We start from the raw sequence: 18,986 nt of genomic DNA, 5'->3' as shown, positions 1-18,986 counted from the left end.
TTCATTCATTGTTCTCTTTTGATGAATTTTGCTTTGTTTATGGATTACTCATATGTATCAGGAGTGGATAAAAAAGTGGTGATGAGGTCCTTACCATATTGTGCTTTTGGCAACACATTCTCACCCAGTGCCAGTGTTATGGATCCCAAGTTTCTGGAACTTTGGCAGCAACAGCTGTCACTACAACAGTGGCAGTACAAGGAACAGTGGCAGCAATAGCAATAACAGTATGTTACTCTCCTATAGCTTGTGTCTTGTCAACAAGAACATCAGTCGGTGGTCCCAGCTGTGATCCCACTGCCATTCTCTGCCTTTGACGAGTATTTGGAGAACAGTCAAGTCTACCTCTAGTGTTTTGAACGCTACTATTTTGCTTATAGCATTTCTGGCAGGCATCAAAGTGCGTTACTCTTGTCTTCTACTAGTTGCTTATACAAAGTGGTGTGGAATGTAGAAACTGCAACCACTCTTGGACCCAAGTACTTTGTCTTTGAATGATCTCTGTGCTTTGTTAACCAAATACTTTGGTCATCATACATGCTTTATTGCAGCTAGGCTAAAGTCTGGTGAGTTTACTGTATGGTGACACTGCCCACAAATCACATATGCAAAGCATTATTGACAAACTACAAACTCCTCAATCATTTGCCCGGTCAGTACAAGAGTTGGTAATTGCTCTTCAGAGGACAGGAGATCCAGGAAACTTGTCTGTTCTTCGATCTCATTTAGAGTTGTTGGCAGCAATTGATCCGAGTCCAGAATCAACCTCACCAACATGGTCTGAGTGTTGTGGTCCCCTTGAAGCTGTGAGAATTGTAGTAACTGACCTAGTCGAATTTATTCTGCATCATGGTATTCAAAGACTTCAAGAGACAAGCCATACGCATAATCCAAAATACAAATAAGCATGTCCAAACTGTAAACTTTTGTATGCAGAATCATTGATTCGGGATGTAATTGTGCACCTTGCCTCCAAGAGGGAAGTTACAACAAAAGCTGCCATACACTGCCTTTGATAAGTCTTTAGAGAATAGTGAAGACTACCTCCAGTGTTTTGAAGTGTACTGTTTTGCTTATAGCTTTTCTGGCAGACAGCAGTGAGTCACTTTAGTCTTCTAGTAGTAATTTATACAAAGTGGTATTGAATGAGGAAACTGCAACCACTCTTGGACCTAAGTACTTTGTCTTTGAATGATGTTTGTACTTTGTTAACCAAATACTTTGGTCATCATACATGCTTTATTGTAGCTAGGCTAAAGTCTGGTGAGTTGTAAAGTCTGCCAACTTGCAGGGCATCACATGCAAGTGCAATTTCACATGTCTGAACTGTAAACTTTTGTATGCAGAATCATTGATTCAGAACATAATTGTGCACCTTGCCAATAAGAGGGAAGCTGCTGCAAAAGCTGCCATATGCTGCCTTTGACAAGTCTTTGGAGGACAGCCAAGTCTACCCCCAGTGGTTTGTACTGTACTGCTTTGCTTATAGCATTTCTGGCAGATAGCAAAGTGCGTCACTCTTGTCTTCTAGTAGTTGTTTATACAAAGTGGTGTAGAATGTAGAAACTGCAACCACTCTTGGACCCAAGTACTTTGTCTTTGAATGATCTCTGTGCTTTGTTAACCAAATACTTTGGTCATCATACATGCATTATTGCAGCTAGGCTACAGTTTAGTAAGTTGTCAAGGACACTGACAGTCTTACACAGCAAGGGCTGCCTACTTGCAGGGTCTCACATGCAAGTGCAATTTCACATGTCTGAACTGTAAACTTTTGTATGCAGAATCATTGGTTCAGGATATAACTGTGCACCTTGCCTCCAAGAGGGAAGTTGCAGCAAAAGCTGCCATATGCTGTCTTTGATGAGTCTTTGGAGAACAGCAAAGTCTACCTCCAGTGGTTTGAACTGTAGTGTTTTGCTTATAGCATTTCTGGCAGACAGCAAAGTGCGTCACTCTTGCCTTCTAGTTGTCATTTATACAAAGTGGTGTAGAATGTAGAAACTGCAACCACTCTTGGACCCAAGTACGTTGTCTTTGAATGATCTCTATGCTTCGTTAACCAAATACTTTGGTCATCATACGTGCTTTATTGCAGCTAGGCTACAGTTTAGTAAGTTGTCAAGGACACTGACAGTCTTACACAGCAAGGGCTGCCAACTTGCAGGGTCTGACATACAAGTGCAATTTCATGTGCCTGAACTGTAAACTTTTGTATGCAGAATCATTGATTCAGGACGTAATTGTGCATCTTGCCCCCAACAGGGAGGTTGCAGGGAAAGCTTTGACTATGTTCAGTTATAGTCTTGGTAAAGTGCTTCAAATTGCTAAATCTTTTCATAGTGCTTCTGAAGCTCAGCATGCTTTCAAAAATGATATTCAAGTGGCAAAAGTAGTTTATTGACACTGCTAGCAGCAGTCAACTAATGATTCTGACTTGTAATCTTCTGTTTTGGCCTCTAAGTTGCATCTGAGTTCACTGGAATTCTGACCACTAGCATCTCGTAAGAGACTCAAGCACACCAATCATTCTGCTCACTGCTTACTGTCAAGTGACCTTTTCTTGTAATGGTAACCAGGGGTCAGATATGTTTTCCTTCCTCGGTGTTGCGATGTGCTTCATGCGAGTCAAAGAAAGTTCACTCTTTCAATGACTATGGCACCCAGCATTCCAGAAGCAGCTGCCTGCACCAACTACATCTACATCTTCATCTACATCTACATCTACATCTACATCCATACTCCGGAAGCCACCTGACAGTGTGTGGCAGAGGGTACTTTGAGTACCTCTATTGGTTCTCTCTTCTATTCCAATCTCGTATTGTTCGTGGAAAGAAAGATTGTCGGTATGCCTCTGTGTGGGCTCTAATCTCTCTGATTTTATCCTCATGGTCTCTTCGCGAGATATACGTAGGAGGGAGCAATATACTGCTTGACTCCTCGGTGAAGGTATGTTCTCGAAACTTCAACAAAAGCCTGTACCGAGCTACTGAGCGTCTCTCCTGCAAAGTCTTTCTCTTTAGTTTATCTATCATCTCCATAGTGCTTTCGCGATTACTAAATGATCCTGTAATGAAGTGCGCCGCTCTCCATTGGATCTTCTCTATCTCTTCTATCAACCCTATCTGGTATGGATCCCACACTGGTGAGCAATATTCAAGGAGTGGGTGAACAAGTGTACTGTAACCTACTTCCTTTGTTTTCGGATTGCATTTCCTTAGTATTCTTCCAATGAATCTCAGTCTGGCATCTGCTTTACCGACGATCAACTTTATATGATCATTCCTTTTTAAATCACTCCTAATGCCTACTCCCAGATAATTTATGGAATTAACTGCTTCCAATTGCTGACCTGCTATATTGTAGCTAAATGATAAAGGATCTTTCTTTCTATGTATTCACAGCACGTTACACTTTCTACATTGAGATTCAATTGCCATCCCCTGCACCATGCGTCAATTCGTTGGAGATCCTCCTGCATTTCAGTACAATTTTCCATTGTTGCAACCTCTCGATATACCACAGCATCATCTGCAAAAAGCCTCAGTGAACTTCTGATGTTATCCACAAGGTCATTTATGCAGTGGATTGTTGAGTCTGGAGCAATCGGGGCCTCCTCACAGCAAACCACCAGCTGTATGCTCACCCATCGCAGGACAGCGCATTGATCCACATCATCACAGCTGCAGAGCTGCCTTGGAAACTTACGTCGGATGTGATGCTTTTGCCTAGTTCATGAATTTACAACTGGACACAAGTGCAGCTGTATCATTAATCAGTGAAAAAGTGCCAGCAGCTCACCTCTCTGTTGTTGCAAAGGACACAGCACCAGGTCGTGTCTTACTGCTACAAGATTATACCTCTCCTTGGAGAACTGTCGTTGGCTGCTAAGTACAGCGATGTTGACCATGTACTAATCTTCTTAGTTGTGTGCTCCCCTACTGTTGCTAACATCTTTGGTTCAGATACTTTTGCCAGTTTTGGTTTCAAAGTAGTGGACCAAGTCAGTTTAGTGTCCAAAATGGTGCTCTTTCATGACCTCAGTACTCTGAGGAATTCATACAAAGAGATTTTTGAACCGATGCTCAGATGTGCAAGTAATTTTACCACTCCTATATCTATGAAGCCTAGAGCAATACCACAATTTTGTAGTGCATGCATGCCCTCTAGCATTTGTGGTGAGAGAGGCTATTTAAGCAGAATTGATTCAGATTCAGGACCAAAGCATCTTTTCCCCATTTCCCTGGTGTCAGCCATTCAATGGGTGACCTCTGTGGCTGCCCTAGATACCCAACTGGTCTTTACACACTTGTAACTTTAAGTCCACTATAAATGCCCAGTATATAGTAGAAATCCTTGGGTAATAGGAGAGATATTGAATTTAATTGATGAAAGGAGGAAATATAAAAATGCAGTAAATGAAACAGGCAAAAATGAGTACAAACATCTCAAAAATGAGATCGACAGGAAGTGCAAAGTGTCTAAACAGCGATGGCTAGAGGACAAAAGTAAGGATGTAGAGGCATATATTAATAGGGCTAAGGTAGATACTGCCTATTAGAAAATTAAAGAGTCCTTTGGAGAAAAGAGAACCACTTGTATGAATATCAAGAGCTCAGATGGAAAACTAGTTCTAAGCAAAGAAGGGAAAGCAGATGAAAGGAGTATATAGAGGGTCTATACAAGGGTGATGTACTTTAGGACAATATTATGGAAATGGAAGAGGATGTAGATGAAGATGAAATGGGAGATATGATATTGCGTGAAGAGTTTGACAGAGCATTGAAAGACCTAAGCCGAAACAAGGCCCCAGGAGTACACAACATTCCATTAGAGCTACTGATAGCCTTGGGAGAGCCAGCCATGACAAAACTCTTCCATCTGGTGAGCAAGATGTGTGCGACAGGTGAAATACATTCGGACTTCAAGAAGAATGTAATAATTCCAATCTCAAAGAAAGCAGGTGCTGACAGGCATGAAAATTACCAAACTATCAGTTTAATAAGTCACAGCAGCAAAATACCTACACGAATTTTTTAAGACGAATGGAAAAACTGGTAGAAGCCAATCTTGGGGAAGATCAGTTTGAATTCTGTAGAACATAGAAATGTAGGAACACGTGAGGCAATACTGACCCGAAGACTTATCTTAGAAGAGAGATTAAGGAAAGGTGAACCTACATTTCTAGAATTTGTAGACATAGAGAAAGCTTTTGAAAATGTTGACTGGAATACTCTCTTTCAAATTCTGAAGGTGGCTGGGGTGAAGTACAGGGAGCAAAAATGCTATTTACAGTTTGTACAGAAACCAGATAGCAGTTGTAAGAGTTGAGGGGCATGAAAGGGAAGCAGTGGTTGGGAAGGGAATGAGACAGGGTTGTAGCCTATCCCTGATGTTATTCAATCTGTATACTGAGCAAGCAGTAAAGTAAACAAAAGAAAAATTCAGAGTAGGAATTTAAGCCCATCAAGCGGAAATAAAAACTTTGAGGTTTGCCGACAACATTGTAATTCTGTCAGAGACAGCAAAGGACCTGGAAGAGCAGTTTAACGGAATGGACAGTATGTCAAAAGGAGGATATACGATGAAAATCATCAAAAGCAAAACAAGGATAATGAAATGTAGTCGAAATCAGGTGATGCTGAGGGAATTAGATTAGGAAATGAGGCACTTAAAGTAGTAAAAGAGTTTTGCTATTTGGGGAGCAAAATAACTGATGATGGTTGAAGTAGAGAGGATATAAAATGTAGACTGGCAATGGCAATGAAAGTGTTTCTAAAGAAGAGAAATTTGTTAACATCGAGTGTAGATTTAAGTGTCAGGAAGTCTTTTCTGAAAGCATTTGTATTGAGTGTAGCCCTTTATGGAAGTGAAACATGGGCAATAAATAATTTAGACAAGAAGAGAATAGAAGCTTTCAAAATGTGGTGCTACAGAAGAATGCTGAAGATTAGATGAGTAGGTCACGTAACTAATGAGGAGGTACTGAATAGAATTGGGGAGAAGAGGAATTTGTGGCACAACTTGATTAGAAGAAGGGATCAGTTGGTAGGACATGTTCTGAGGCATCAAGGGATCACCAGTTTAGTATTGGAGTGCAGCGTGGAGGGTAAAAATTGAAGAGGGAGACCAAGACATGGATACACTAAGCAGATTCAGAAGGATGTAAGTTTCAGAAGGTACTTGGATGAAAAAGCTTGCACAGGATAGAGTAGCATCGAGAGCTGCATCAAACCAGTCTCTAGACTGAAGGCCACAACAACAACAACAAAAACAACAGATGCCCAGTCCAACATATATCTCTATCATGTGTCTTGCCTGGAGGGTTTGTTTACTAAACTTAGCAGAGGGCCTCTATTTTTCATCAATAAATCTATAAGATGCATATGTACAACTGCCATTCAGTGATGCATCGTGTCAGCTGCTAATGTACCTACCATTTTCCGAAAGTGTTTAGAATATTTGATTGAAGGTATTCTGCTCTGTGTCAGTTGTTTAGATTTTATATTTTTAAGGTGTTGAAACATCCGGAACACTACAAGAATCTCAAATCCCTTTTCAAATGAGTTGAGGAAAATGACTTACTCTGTCAGTTAGAAAAATGCAGTTTCTTTGCCCCCAACATCATAAACCTGGGGCACATTCTTAGTCACAAGGATATCACATGCACACATGACCATATCAACTTGATCCCTAATATGTTGACTTTTACTAACCTTCAGCAGCTACAGTCACTCATGGATAAAATCATGTACTATGCCAGCTTTATTCCCCAAATCCTGCAAATTGTACACCCTCTTTAACATTCCTGCCAGTGGACAAAATCGTTGGTGGCTGAGAGGCATTATAGTTGACAGGCACCACCAGAAGAGTGAGTGACATGTCAGGTGGGCCCGACTGCTTGCAGCATGGAGCTACACAAGCACCCATAAGTTGCTCTCAGTAGCACACCACATGATTTGTTACTTAGATGCCAGCCTGGCTGTGGTCACTGACTTTCTGGTTACTGTTATTGGTGTTCCTTCCATGTTCAGCTCACAGTGTGATCTTGGCTTTGTTTATGGATTACTTATTTGTATCAGGAGTGGACATAAAACCCCCTAAATCAGCTCCACAAGAAGGGTATCTGATTTGTATAGTTGGCCACCTATCAACAGGGTTTTGATCACCATAAGGATGGTCTCAAGGTGGCATTGTATATGATGCCATATATGCTGGGCTTGCAATTTACACTTGCGGGGGACACATCTGTGAATGAAATTTCTATATTTTTGCCCCTAAGTTGTCAGATGGTTCTGAAAAGCCTATTGCTTTCACATCCAAAAAGTTGATTGCACCACAACTTAACTATCCACAAATTGAGTTTTAACAATCATTTACAGGGTCAAGAAATTTCATGTGTATGTATTTGGCAACAAATTCCACCTGTTGACTGGCCACAAGCCCTTGATTTTGTAGTCCAGGGATCATTCTCAGCTCTCAGAAAAAACAGTGCAGTGTCTAAAGTGCCGAGCATTGTTTTTAAGAGGGTACCACTGTGAAATCCACTTTCACCTCATCACCATACAGGCCCACACAGACACCTGTAGCACCTCCTTCTGTGCCCTGACATGTAATTTGGTTGCTGGGAGAAAGTTTGTTTTGCTCTTGACCAATATCTACAAGAAACTCTGGATGAACTCCCACTGGTCTTGCCAGAGGTAGCCATGATGTTGTTCCATGTCTGGTCCTGCAGAAAGTTTTGTCTGCAGTTCAGAAGTAGTTTCCAGACTATGTTTCCTGCCAGGCCAACTTGGCCTTTCACAATTACTTTGTGTTGTGCTACTGGCTCAACACCATGAAGAATATCTTAATGTTTGCCACAGTGGTCTCTGAATGCTGGGTTGTCATTCCACCCTGACATCTTCCAGCTCCTTCATGATTTGCATTGAGGTATGATACACATGAAGGCATTGGCCTGGAGGCATATCTACTGGCCTGGCATTGATGCTGACTTTGAACGCACTTGCACTACTGTCATACCTGCTCCTTCAAACAAGTGGACCTTGTGCTACATTTCTTGATGTGACCCAACCCTGGCCACCCATTGGATAGGGTCTATGTTGATTTTACCAGGATCTTTCAGGTAGCTATGTGGCTGGTGGTGGTGGATGCCTTCTCAAACTTCCCTTATGTGGCACGAATGCTGTCCACTACCATCCCTGCTATCATCCGTCCCTGCTCAGTGATACTTGCCATTGAGGGAACGCCATTTATCTGCTTGTTGGATAATTGGCCCCAATTTATGTGAACGCAGTTCCGTGGATTCTGTGACCATAACAACATCGAACACCTGTCCCCCATCCTCATTCACTGCACCTCCAACATGGAGGCTAAGTGGATGGTCCGTATGTTTAAAACACAGATGCGGAAGTTCTTGCAGGTGTCATCTATTGAGGAAGCTCTGCATCACTTTCTTGCAGTGTATCAGTTTGCCCCCATCAACAGGGTCACTCAGGTCAGAATGCTGCCCACATGCTGGCATTGTGCACTGTTAGGCCTCTCACGCCCCATCCAACATTCCCTAGCCATATACTTGCCAGTCCATGCATGGGAGGACCTGTGTCCGGGCATGCACATTTGGCTGCATCGGGAATGAATCCAAAGTGTATGCTGCTGGGCACATCTTTCTGGCACACCACTGCTACTGGCTTTGGTCACAGTTACAGTTGCAATCAGCACCCACACCCCTGCCATCACCTCCGACATCCAGGCTGGACACGAGGGTCACCACCAGCTGTACCTCTTGCCTTTGCCATGCACCCCCCCCCCCCCCCCCCTCTCTCCTCCCCCAGTCTCCAATATGACCTCTGCTCCCTTGGCCTTGCTCACTGGAAGGCTGGTGAGGGTCTCGTGGTGTGGTAACCCATGGAGCTGGAACCAGTCCCTCCCCTCTGATCTTCCCTCATCTGTGTTGTACCGGTGCAGTCTGTTGCTTCCAGCATGCTGCCACATCCATAGTCTTCTGCCTGGCCGCCTGTGTTGGCTGCTGGCTGTGACTGGATCCTTCGGCAGGATATTCTACTGGCCTCCCTCACCCCTACGCCCCATCCCCTTTCCCCTCCAGCACTGGTATAGGGTGGCATATTCTTGACCCTATATACCAATATCAGGGGGAGGGATTTAATGTCCCTGCCAATAGCTGGTATCAATTTGCAGCTCTGAGATGCTAAAGGTCACAGTTGACAATCACCACTGTAGGCGAAGCAAGCAGCCGTGTTTCAGTGTGGTACAGTCCCGCACAGTCCCTGTACTTCGTTGTTCTTGTTAGTGGTCTTCATTCAGTGTTCTGCCTTTGATAAGTTTGGCTTTGTTAACAGATTATGTGTTCATATTGGAAGCAGACAGAAAGCCATTCTTCAGTTATCGTGCTTTATGTCTGCATCAAGGCAAATAACTCTGTTGCTGTAAAATATAGCTCATTTTTTCAGTGAACATTTTTGGCAAATATATTATTGGGACCTACTGCACTGGTCATAACTTTTTACATTCTAGTTGTAAGGTTCAGCTAAAGATATCATCTTGTAATGCAACACTTTAGCATACCCTGAAAAGCCTAGAAGGTCTTAATGTGCCTGTAATGCTAACTCCTAAACCGTTAAAACACATTTCCACTGTTTCGTCATGACAATTGCAGTAAATTTCACAACACAATATGTTTTGTGGGTTCATTTGAGTAAAACACTATGATTGATATCACTGCTGTGTTGCTGAACAATGCCTAATGCCTTCTGATACATTCACACCAAGAAAATGATGAAAAGTGCTCAAGAAACCAAAGAAGTTGAGGGCTAGTGTGTCTGCTTAGATGAAAGACAGCTTTATGTGAGTAAGTCATTTAAGCAGTGGATTTTCAAGGTAGTAGGCAAAAGAATGTAATGAAGGATTATTACAGATGATGATGGGATCAGAACAAGATAATGCTTCAATTGCTGGAGTCAAAAGTATTCATGAAAAGCAGTGTATATGAGAGATCAGTTTTCAGATCTTACTAAAACTTAAAGGTTTTTCATTCATTACTGAATTAGAAGTATAACAGGATCTACCTGGGAGCCTATGTAATGTTTGTGACAGACCCCGTTTATATTATTGTATAATAAGCTGTTCTTATAAAGGTCTGCACAACACAGAGTACGTATGCATTGATGCCTTGGAATGAGATCTCAATGTTTAATATTTAATGAGGAATTCGTAACAGAAATGGCACTGTCTACTTAGAAAGGTTTTACTCTTTCAGTCTTTTTTAGGACAATGCATAAAAGTCACATGAAACTTTTGTGTTCACATGTAAACATAATCTTTGTAAACATCAGTTATGTGGATAATCAAATGATGGAAACCTGAAAATCCTTAGAAGCATCTTTTAAATATGTTGAGAATTGAATTTTTGTGCACCAGTAACAGGAAAAATTTAGTGACTTTTGATCTTGGTATGAATGAGTCAGATATCAAACACATCATGTCATTTATTATGAGAGAAAATTATTGACCAATATTTACTTTCAGGAGTGAAAAATGTAGTACTGGCAACAAACACATACTGAAGTAATAGTGAGTACCTAGTTCTTACACTGAAGAGGCAAAGAAACTGGTACGCCTGACTAATACTGTGTAGGGACCCCGCTTGCATGCACAAGTGCCGCAGCACGTCAAGGAATGGACTCGACTAATGTCTGAAGTAGTGCTGGAGGGAATTGACACCACGAATCCTGCAGGTCTATTCATAAATCCATAAGAGTATGATGGGGTGGAGATCTCTTCTGAACAGCACGTTGCAAGGCATCCCAGATATGCTCAATAATGTTCATGTTTGGGGAGTTTGGTAGTCAGCGGAAGTGTTCAGGGACCCCATATCACTCCAACTGCACATGCGCCACACCATTACTGAGCCTCCACGAGCTTGAACACTCCCCTGCTGACATGCAGGGTCCATAGATTCATGAGGTTGTTTCCATACCCATAAACGTCCAACTGCTTGACACAATTTGAAACGAGATTCATCTGACCAGGCAACATGTTTCCAGCCATCAGCAGTCCAATGACGATGATGGTGGGTCCAGCCGAGGCATAAAGCTTTCTGTCATGCAGTCATCAAGGGTACATGATTGGGCATTTGACTCCGAAAGCCCTTATTGATGATGTTTTGTTGAATGGTTTGCATGCTGACACTTGTTAATGGTCCAGAATTCAAATCTGCAGCAATTTGGAGAAGGGCTGCACTTCTGGAATGTAGAATGGCTCTGTTCAGTCGTCATTAGTCCTGTTCTTGCACGATATTTTTCTGGCTGCAGTGATGTCGGAGATTTGGATATTTCCCAGATTCCTGATATTCACAGTACACTCGTGAAATGCTCATACTTGAAAATCCCCACTTCATTGCTATCTTGGAGATGCTGTGTCTCATTGCTCACGTGCCGACTATAACACCACATCCAAACTCACTTAGGCTTTGATAAACCTGCAATTGCAGCAGCAGTAACTGATCTAACAACTGTGCCAGACACTTGTTGTCTTATATAGGCACTGCCGACCACAACACCATTTTATCGCTGTTTATATCTCTGTATGTGAATGCGCACGCCTATACCATAAAATATCAGGAGTGCAGCTGCATAAATTATGCGGCTGCATGCCCGAAATGTTATGGAACACTCTTTGTGCTGCAAAAATATGAAGATGCACATGCCTATACCAATTTCTTTGTCGCTTCATAGTAGAATTAATAGCTCCTTCAATGAAGATGAGAGACGTATAGTTTAGGCAAAACCCACATCATTATAGGTAGGTCTCTCACATGATGGGTTCTGAGTGACTGACCTTTCCTTTGACCCCTGTCTCTTCTCCAACAAAGGAACTATTAATTCTGAAAACTAGGTATTGTGCTACTTTTACTTTTATACATATCTGTTACCTGCTTCATACGTTTCACCACCTACACTTAAGTATTGACCAACAATTCAATATTGTAATTTATTAGTTTTCTCATTTAAACTTTCCTTTGTTAAAAGTCATATTATTCATAGAAGTAGTGACTTATATTTTAGATTACTCAGGCAACTGGCAGTTTATTGTCAGCAGTATTGCTATTTACTTGCAATATCAACCTATATTGATAATGAAACCATATGACTTGGTCTTGAGTACTGAATTTGTGAATTCCGTTGCCATCAGATTTAATTAATGGCAGACATAAAAGAGACAATCATCAGATAAAGTGATTACATTGTTCTTTGAGTATGGAAATGTTACTTGGCATAAATTTACAAATCATATTACTCTAATATGTCTTCAGGCCATTCATTTAACCATAACTGTATACCAATCACAAAATGTTTTCAATATAATAGAGGGAAACATTCCACGTGGGAAAAATATATCTAAAAACAAAGATGATGTGACTTACCGAACGAAAGCGCTGGCACGTTGATAGACACACAAACAAACACAAACATACATACAAAATTCTAGCTTTCGCAACAAACGGTTGCTTCATCAGGAAAGAGGGAAGGAGAGGGAACCCCTGATGAAGCAACCGTTTGTTGCGAAAGCTAGAATTTTGTATGTATGTTTGTGTTTGTTTGTGTGTCTATCGACCTGCCAGCGCTTTCGTTCGGTAAGTCACATCATCTTTGTTTTTAGATATACAAAATGTTTTCATGTGTAATTTAGTCATATAAGGAACAATATTAATATATCAGGATTTTTAGGCATATAGGAAAGAGTATTAATTATATTTTTAGACTTTTCTGGTTCTCCATACGTGAAAAGAATCATAAGTAACCTGTTCTATATACTGGCGCTTTTGGGCCATTCATAATCAGTCTGTACAATACTTTGGGATCAATTTGTAACTTTTTTTTAGGTGGTGAGTGATGCACATTTGAGATGCATCACTACATATAATTACTTAAAATCATTTTATTGAGTACTACAGGTATAAAAAAAGTACTTGTATATTAAGTTTGTAATTTTCTTCAGAAGTGATATAATAATAAAATCAATAATAAACATAAATTCTTGAAGCAATTATTTGTAGAAGGATTGTTGAATATGCTCATATTTTCAGGTGAAAGAAAGGTCATTGTTTGGAAGAGCGATTGTACTTCATTTACTAAAATTTGAACAGTTAATGATATTAGTGAATAATTCTTCAGTTGAACTGTGACTGAATTCTCTTTTCATTTATTTTCAGGCTTTTCCCATTTGTGCAGTTTTTGGGAATCAATTAAAAGATGTTCTAAGCAGATTACGTGAAGGAAGTAGAGTTATTGTTGAAGGGATTATTTCTCTCTCTAGAATAAAGGTCGTTTATCATTTTCAGCAATATGATGCTAATAACTTAAAGTTTTATTCTGTTTTGTGTTTCATAAAAATCTTATAAGGCCATCCATATTACTTTTTAGCATTGAGTTCAATAATAAATAATTTTTATTTTTAAATGGTGATGAATCAGTCTATTTCTTAGTGCCCTGTGATTCTCATATATGTGTTTCATTGATTAAAATATTATTCACATTCACAGTGAAGTAGGTTTGTAATTACATGGTAAGGCAGATGGAAACTAGAGTGATTGAAATAGTTAGTTTGAACAGTTTAAACCATTAGTTCTTTGTAAATGGAAAGAAATATGTCCATTGGGGTGAGATGGTTACAGTTACATACCTATTTTGATCGAGGTACAAGACTGATCTCATATTGATCAGCATCACTGTTCATGTTTAACCTGTTGATTTTCTTGTGCATTATCTATTCTTCTTCACCATTGCTACTGTCATGACAGGGAACATTACCAGAAGAACTTTTACATTGTGGTCATTAAGACACCAAGAATTGGGCAACTTCTTCGAGATCCTTCTGATTACTCTAGTACTGGGAGCCCCAGGAAAGGAAGAAAATGTGGAGTCACTATGAATGTGCTGATGCTGCATAGTTAGAGTATTTATTAGGATGCGGTTAGGCAACTTAATATATAGTCATGGAGCATACCATATGACACACGAACTGTTAAGTTCTAATTGCTAAATAATTTGAGATAGTAATATTGGAAAAGGATTAGTAGTACATTTGCATAATTATGCAGTAACCAACTTTCCACAACAGTTGTTACTTCCCTTTCCTACAGTGTGGTTCCCAGTTAATAAGACTTCTGTTTCATACTCTGATGCATGCTGATGTTGTTGGTGGTTCTTTAAAGGAGAATATTTTTAATTATTTTAATATAGCTTCAGTGTAAAAAATTACATGCTGTGTAAGATATTTGCTGCTGACGTGACAGTATTTGGCAAACTTGTCCATTGTTATAGTAATCACTCCAGTCAGTAATTTCCAAAAGTGTTTGCTCGTTTTCCACATTATCTTGAAAATCTCGTTCTTAACTGTCTTGGTGTCCTTCTACTTTATAGGGATTCTTGATGTATAAATTTTAAGGAATATAGAAAACCTCTTTTTACCACATTAAAATGTCAGAAAAAGAACAGTCATGCACCAAAAATAAATGAACTGCTGTACATTATAGAGGATAATGCTATCTGTTTCACCCTGTCTGTCATTCACTACTGCTATCTTCATATGTTTATTCAGGTTACTGTAGCCTGTAGCTTAGATTGGAAAGTTAATATTTATCGTTTCATGTTATAGGCTAGCTCACAATCATGATGACATAAAAATGACAGTGACGTGCATGTCATCTTGCGTAATATTGATCATTGGACTGACTGTAAACATCCTCATTTTCCTGTCATTTATTATCTATAACATCCATTTTCAGGCATTTCCTCTGATTGCTGTTCTTAATGGTCAAATAAGGAATACATTCAACACTTTGCAAATTGGTGTGGCCAATATTTATGATGCAGCAGTTGCTTTTGGAAGAATAGAGGTGCATTTCTTATTGATTCATGTAACAGTATTCAAAAATGTGTAACTTGTTTCACTTTTTCCCATTTTCTAAGATTCCATCATTGAATTGTTCATTGTTAATTAAACTGTGATCAAATCTGTCAGATAATTAACATACTTCAGCACAAAAATAATAATGAAAGTAAAGTTTGTTATATATTTTATTACTTTTTTACAGCAACAGTTCAAGACACTATCTATTTAGAGACAGTAAAAAAAGTAGATACTGACAATGTCTTTCTAGGACGGAAATGTGGAAGACATACCTCAATATCGGAAATTCATTTCTGCTGTACCATGTTTGTTTATGTCTGTTAGAGATTGGTGATTATGTTACCTATGAATTTATAGGTAAACAAAAGGAAAAGCAACCACTCACCTATAACATACTGATGTGTGGTGCATAGACGCATATAACAGTAAACAGTTGCACACTACTGCAGCAGCAATACTAATTAACTAATTATCGTTTATTGAGAGCAGCTGCCTGGGAAAAAGGAGGTGGGCTAGTGCAAGACATGTTTTTCGACCGATGACTCAACGGCTGCACATCAGGAGATTTGGGGGGAGGGGGGGGGGGGGGGGAGAGCGAGGAGCGAGGTGGGAGGAAGCAGTACACAGTCTGGATGGGGAAGGAGACATGTGGACAAAGAGAGAAGGAGAAAGGTAAGGTGAGGCAGTGATAAACAGGTTAATGGAGGCTTAGGCCAGAAGGATTGTAAGAGTGCAGGATGTACTGGGGAGACAAATCCCACCTGTGTACTTAAGAGAAACTTGTGCTAGAAGAAAGTATGTGGTGAAACAGCTGTTGAAGTAATACTCCTTAATCCGCTTCAGCTGGTCTTTCTCATTTCAACAAACTATCTTTGTAGATATCCATCTCCACATTTCTGGTGGCTCTATAAATATGATTGCTCATTTCAAGTGTGCCATCCATCAACAATACCTCTCCTTTGACAGCAGCCACCCATTCCATGTTAAAAAGTCTCTTCCTTGCCACCCATGAATGCTGCAACTGCAGTGGAGTGTAGGATTTGTCGAAATATACTTACAACCTTACCAGAACCTGAATTGGCAGACAATATCCTATCCAGTTCATCCAGCTGAGTCACCTGCTGAAAGACCTACCTCACATTATCCCACTACCCTCTCCTTGTCTTGTGTGCTCTTTCCTACCCTATCCCCACCTCCATCCAAACAAGCAACTGCTCCAAATAAGTGATAGTGAATAGTCAGTCTCACCGAAGCTGCAGGAGTGTGCATTTGGGTGGTTGTGTGTGTATGAAGAAGTGTACTTTATGTAGAATATCAACTTGAAAGTTAGTGTTTATACTGTTTTCTGCTACATCTGTTCTACGGTGAGTGATTCCCTTTCCATTATTTTATGTATTGTTCCATCCTGGAATTCCATTATTGTTTTACATATGATAGTTGATGTTTTCCCGGAAATGTAATATTGCAAAGGAATTCAGACAAGTAGCTGGGACACCTCCATTTTTTTTCAATATTAGAACTGAATACTTTGCAGCAGTGCTCAAAGTAACTCAGTTGCTGCCTTCTGAGAGGAAATTCATGCCTTGGGGTGACAGTATGTGAAATACAGGGTTATTACAAATGATTGAAGCGATTTCACAGCTCTACAATAACTTTATTATTTGAGATATTTTCACAATGCTTTGCACACACATACAAAAACTCAAAAAGCTTTTTTAGGCATTCACAAATGTTTGATATGTGCCCCTTTAGTGATTCGGCAGACATCAAGCCGATAATCAAGTTCCTCCCACACTCGGCGCAGCATGTCCCCATTAATGAGTTCGAAAGCATCGTTGATGCGAGCTCACAGTTCTGGCACGTTTCTTGGTAGAGGAGGTTTAAACACTGAATCTTTCACATAACCCCACAGAAAGAAATCGCATGGGGTTAAGTCGGGAGAGCGTGGAGGCCATGACATGAATTGCTGATCATGATCTCCATCACGACTGATCCATCGGTTTTCCAATCTCCTGTTTAAGAAATACCGAACATCATGATGGAAGTGCGGTGGAGCACCATCCTGTTGAAAGATGAAGTCAGCGCTGTCGGTCTCCAGTTGTGGCATGAGCCAATTTTCCAGCATGTCCAGATACACGTGTCCTGTAATGTTTTTTTCGCAGAAGAAAAAGGGGCCATAAACTTTAAACTGTGAGATTGCACAAAACACGTTAACTTTTGGTGAATTGCGAATTTGCTGCACGAATGCGTGAGGATTCTCTACTGCCCAGATTTGCACATTGTGTCTGTTCACTTCACCATTAAGAAAAAATGTTGCTTCATTACTGAAAACAAGTTTCGCACTGAACGCATCCTCTTCCATGAGCTGTTGCAACGGCGCCGAAAATTCAAAGCGTTTGACTTTGTCATCGGGTGTCAGGGCTTGCAGCAATTGTAAACGGTAAGGCTTCTGCTTTAGCCTTTTCCGTAAGATTTTCCAAACCGTCGGCTGTGGTAGGTTTAGCTCCCTGCTTGCTTTATTCGTCGACTTCCGCGGTACGCGTGAAACTTACCCGCACGCGTTCAACCGTTTCTTAGCTCTCTGCAGGCCGACCCATTGATTTCCCCTTACAGAGGCATCCAGAAGCTTTAAACTGCGCATACCATCACCGAATGGAGTTAGCAGTTGGTGGATCTTTGTTGAACTTCATCCTGAAGTGTCGTTGCACTGTATGACTGACTGATGTGAGTGCATTTCAAGCACGACATATGCTTTCTCGGCTCCTGTCGCCATTTTGTCTCACTGCGCTCTCGAGTACTCTGGCGGCAGAAACCTGAAGTGCGGCTTCAGCCGAACAAAACTTTATGAGTTTTTCTACGTATCTGTAGTGTGTCATGACCATATGTCAATGAATGGAGCTACAGTGAATTTATGAAATCGCTTCAATCATTTGTAATAGCCCTGTATAATGTGCATGTGTTATAAATGAACCAGATGACAGAGCAATTCTATAGTCCATATGATGATGAAATTATCAAAGAATTGAAGCAAAAATTATATGTAGCCAATAAGTCTAGAAAAACCTCATGTTGTGACTTACTGGCTCCACTATTCTGATGTATTAAGAAGATGTTGGGAAAGTCTGAGGTTGTGTATTATATGGAAAGCAAGAAAATTAGATTACAATAAAGAATATTAGATGTTCTACTAGAGGGCTACAGAATGAAGTGAAAAGAAAGGCTATGAAGTTCTTTTTTGAAGATGAGGAACTAGACTGATTCTGGTCTGGAAAATGAGTGCAACCAACAATGGTACACAGTAGTATGGTATTAGCGAATGGGTAATTTGTAATAATGAGAAACTACTCTTCTGAATGTTCCCTAAGTTTGACATGACAAAATTTATGAGATACTTCCAAAGCAAATCCTGGAAAGTGTGTTGACTTTTGTCCCCTGATCATTATATTTTAAAATTCTGTGCAACAAATGTGTCCCCCACTGTTGGTATTAAAAAATAATGGATATGCTCCACACCAAATTAAGCTTATGGTGAATGAGAGAATACAGGACCAGTTTCTGGAAGAGGAGGGTATCAGGTTAGTGATCTTTCTTCCATGTATGGACATGTCCCTTCAAAAATAACAAGAGTAATGAAAAAGTGCTAGGTGAAAGAGATCATTTTGCCTGCCAGCCAAGACAGCAACTCCTGTGGGGACTATGAAGTCAAAAATCTGTAAAGTTATAAGTGAATGTGGGGAGTGTTATCTAGGACAAATCTCATGCATGGCTGAAGAAAGTGTGTTGAATTTCTGTGACACCTATCTTCTTCAACTAACTAAATTTCTAGTCGTTGAGCATTGTATTTTCACTGGTCACTCAATTAATTTGGCCAGCATTCAAATCACAGTCACAGAGCCATATTTGTGTGATTTAGTGACCAAAGAAGTGGCAGAAATTTGAATGGCAGAAATATGGATTACCCAGAACAAGTTATAGATCCACTTGTAGCTCATCTACTTTCTCACAGGGATTTGTATTATCAGTCTCTTCTCCTTAGCATTATGATGCTTACCATC

General features: G+C 40.3%; 1 protein-coding gene across 4 annotated transcripts in view; it reads left to right on the top strand.

The window, feature by feature from the left end:
- LOC124711518 (ATP-binding cassette sub-family C member 5-like) overlaps positions 1 to 18,986 on the top strand; it is a 538,718-nt gene that overhangs the window by 210,946 nt on the left and 308,786 nt on the right. Inside the window, exons 14-15 of one of the 4 annotated variants that reach the window (XM_047241640.1) lie at positions 13,232 to 13,342; positions 14,807 to 14,917. The exons of 1 other annotated variant lie outside the window; for it this stretch is intronic. In XM_047241640.1, the coding sequence (XP_047097596.1) occupies positions 13,232 to 13,342; positions 14,807 to 14,917 (222 nt within the window). The remainder of the gene's footprint in view (positions 1 to 13,231; positions 13,343 to 14,806; positions 14,918 to 18,986) is intronic. 2 more of the 4 variants (XM_047241655.1, XM_047241649.1) reach the window with 2 other exon arrangements.

Source organism: Schistocerca piceifrons, chromosome 1 (genome assembly GCF_021461385.2).
Source record: "Schistocerca piceifrons isolate TAMUIC-IGC-003096 chromosome 1, iqSchPice1.1, whole genome shotgun sequence".
NCBI lineage: Eukaryota > Metazoa > Arthropoda > Insecta > Orthoptera > Acrididae > Schistocerca > Schistocerca piceifrons.
This window is presented reverse-complemented; position numbering and strand designations above follow the sequence as displayed.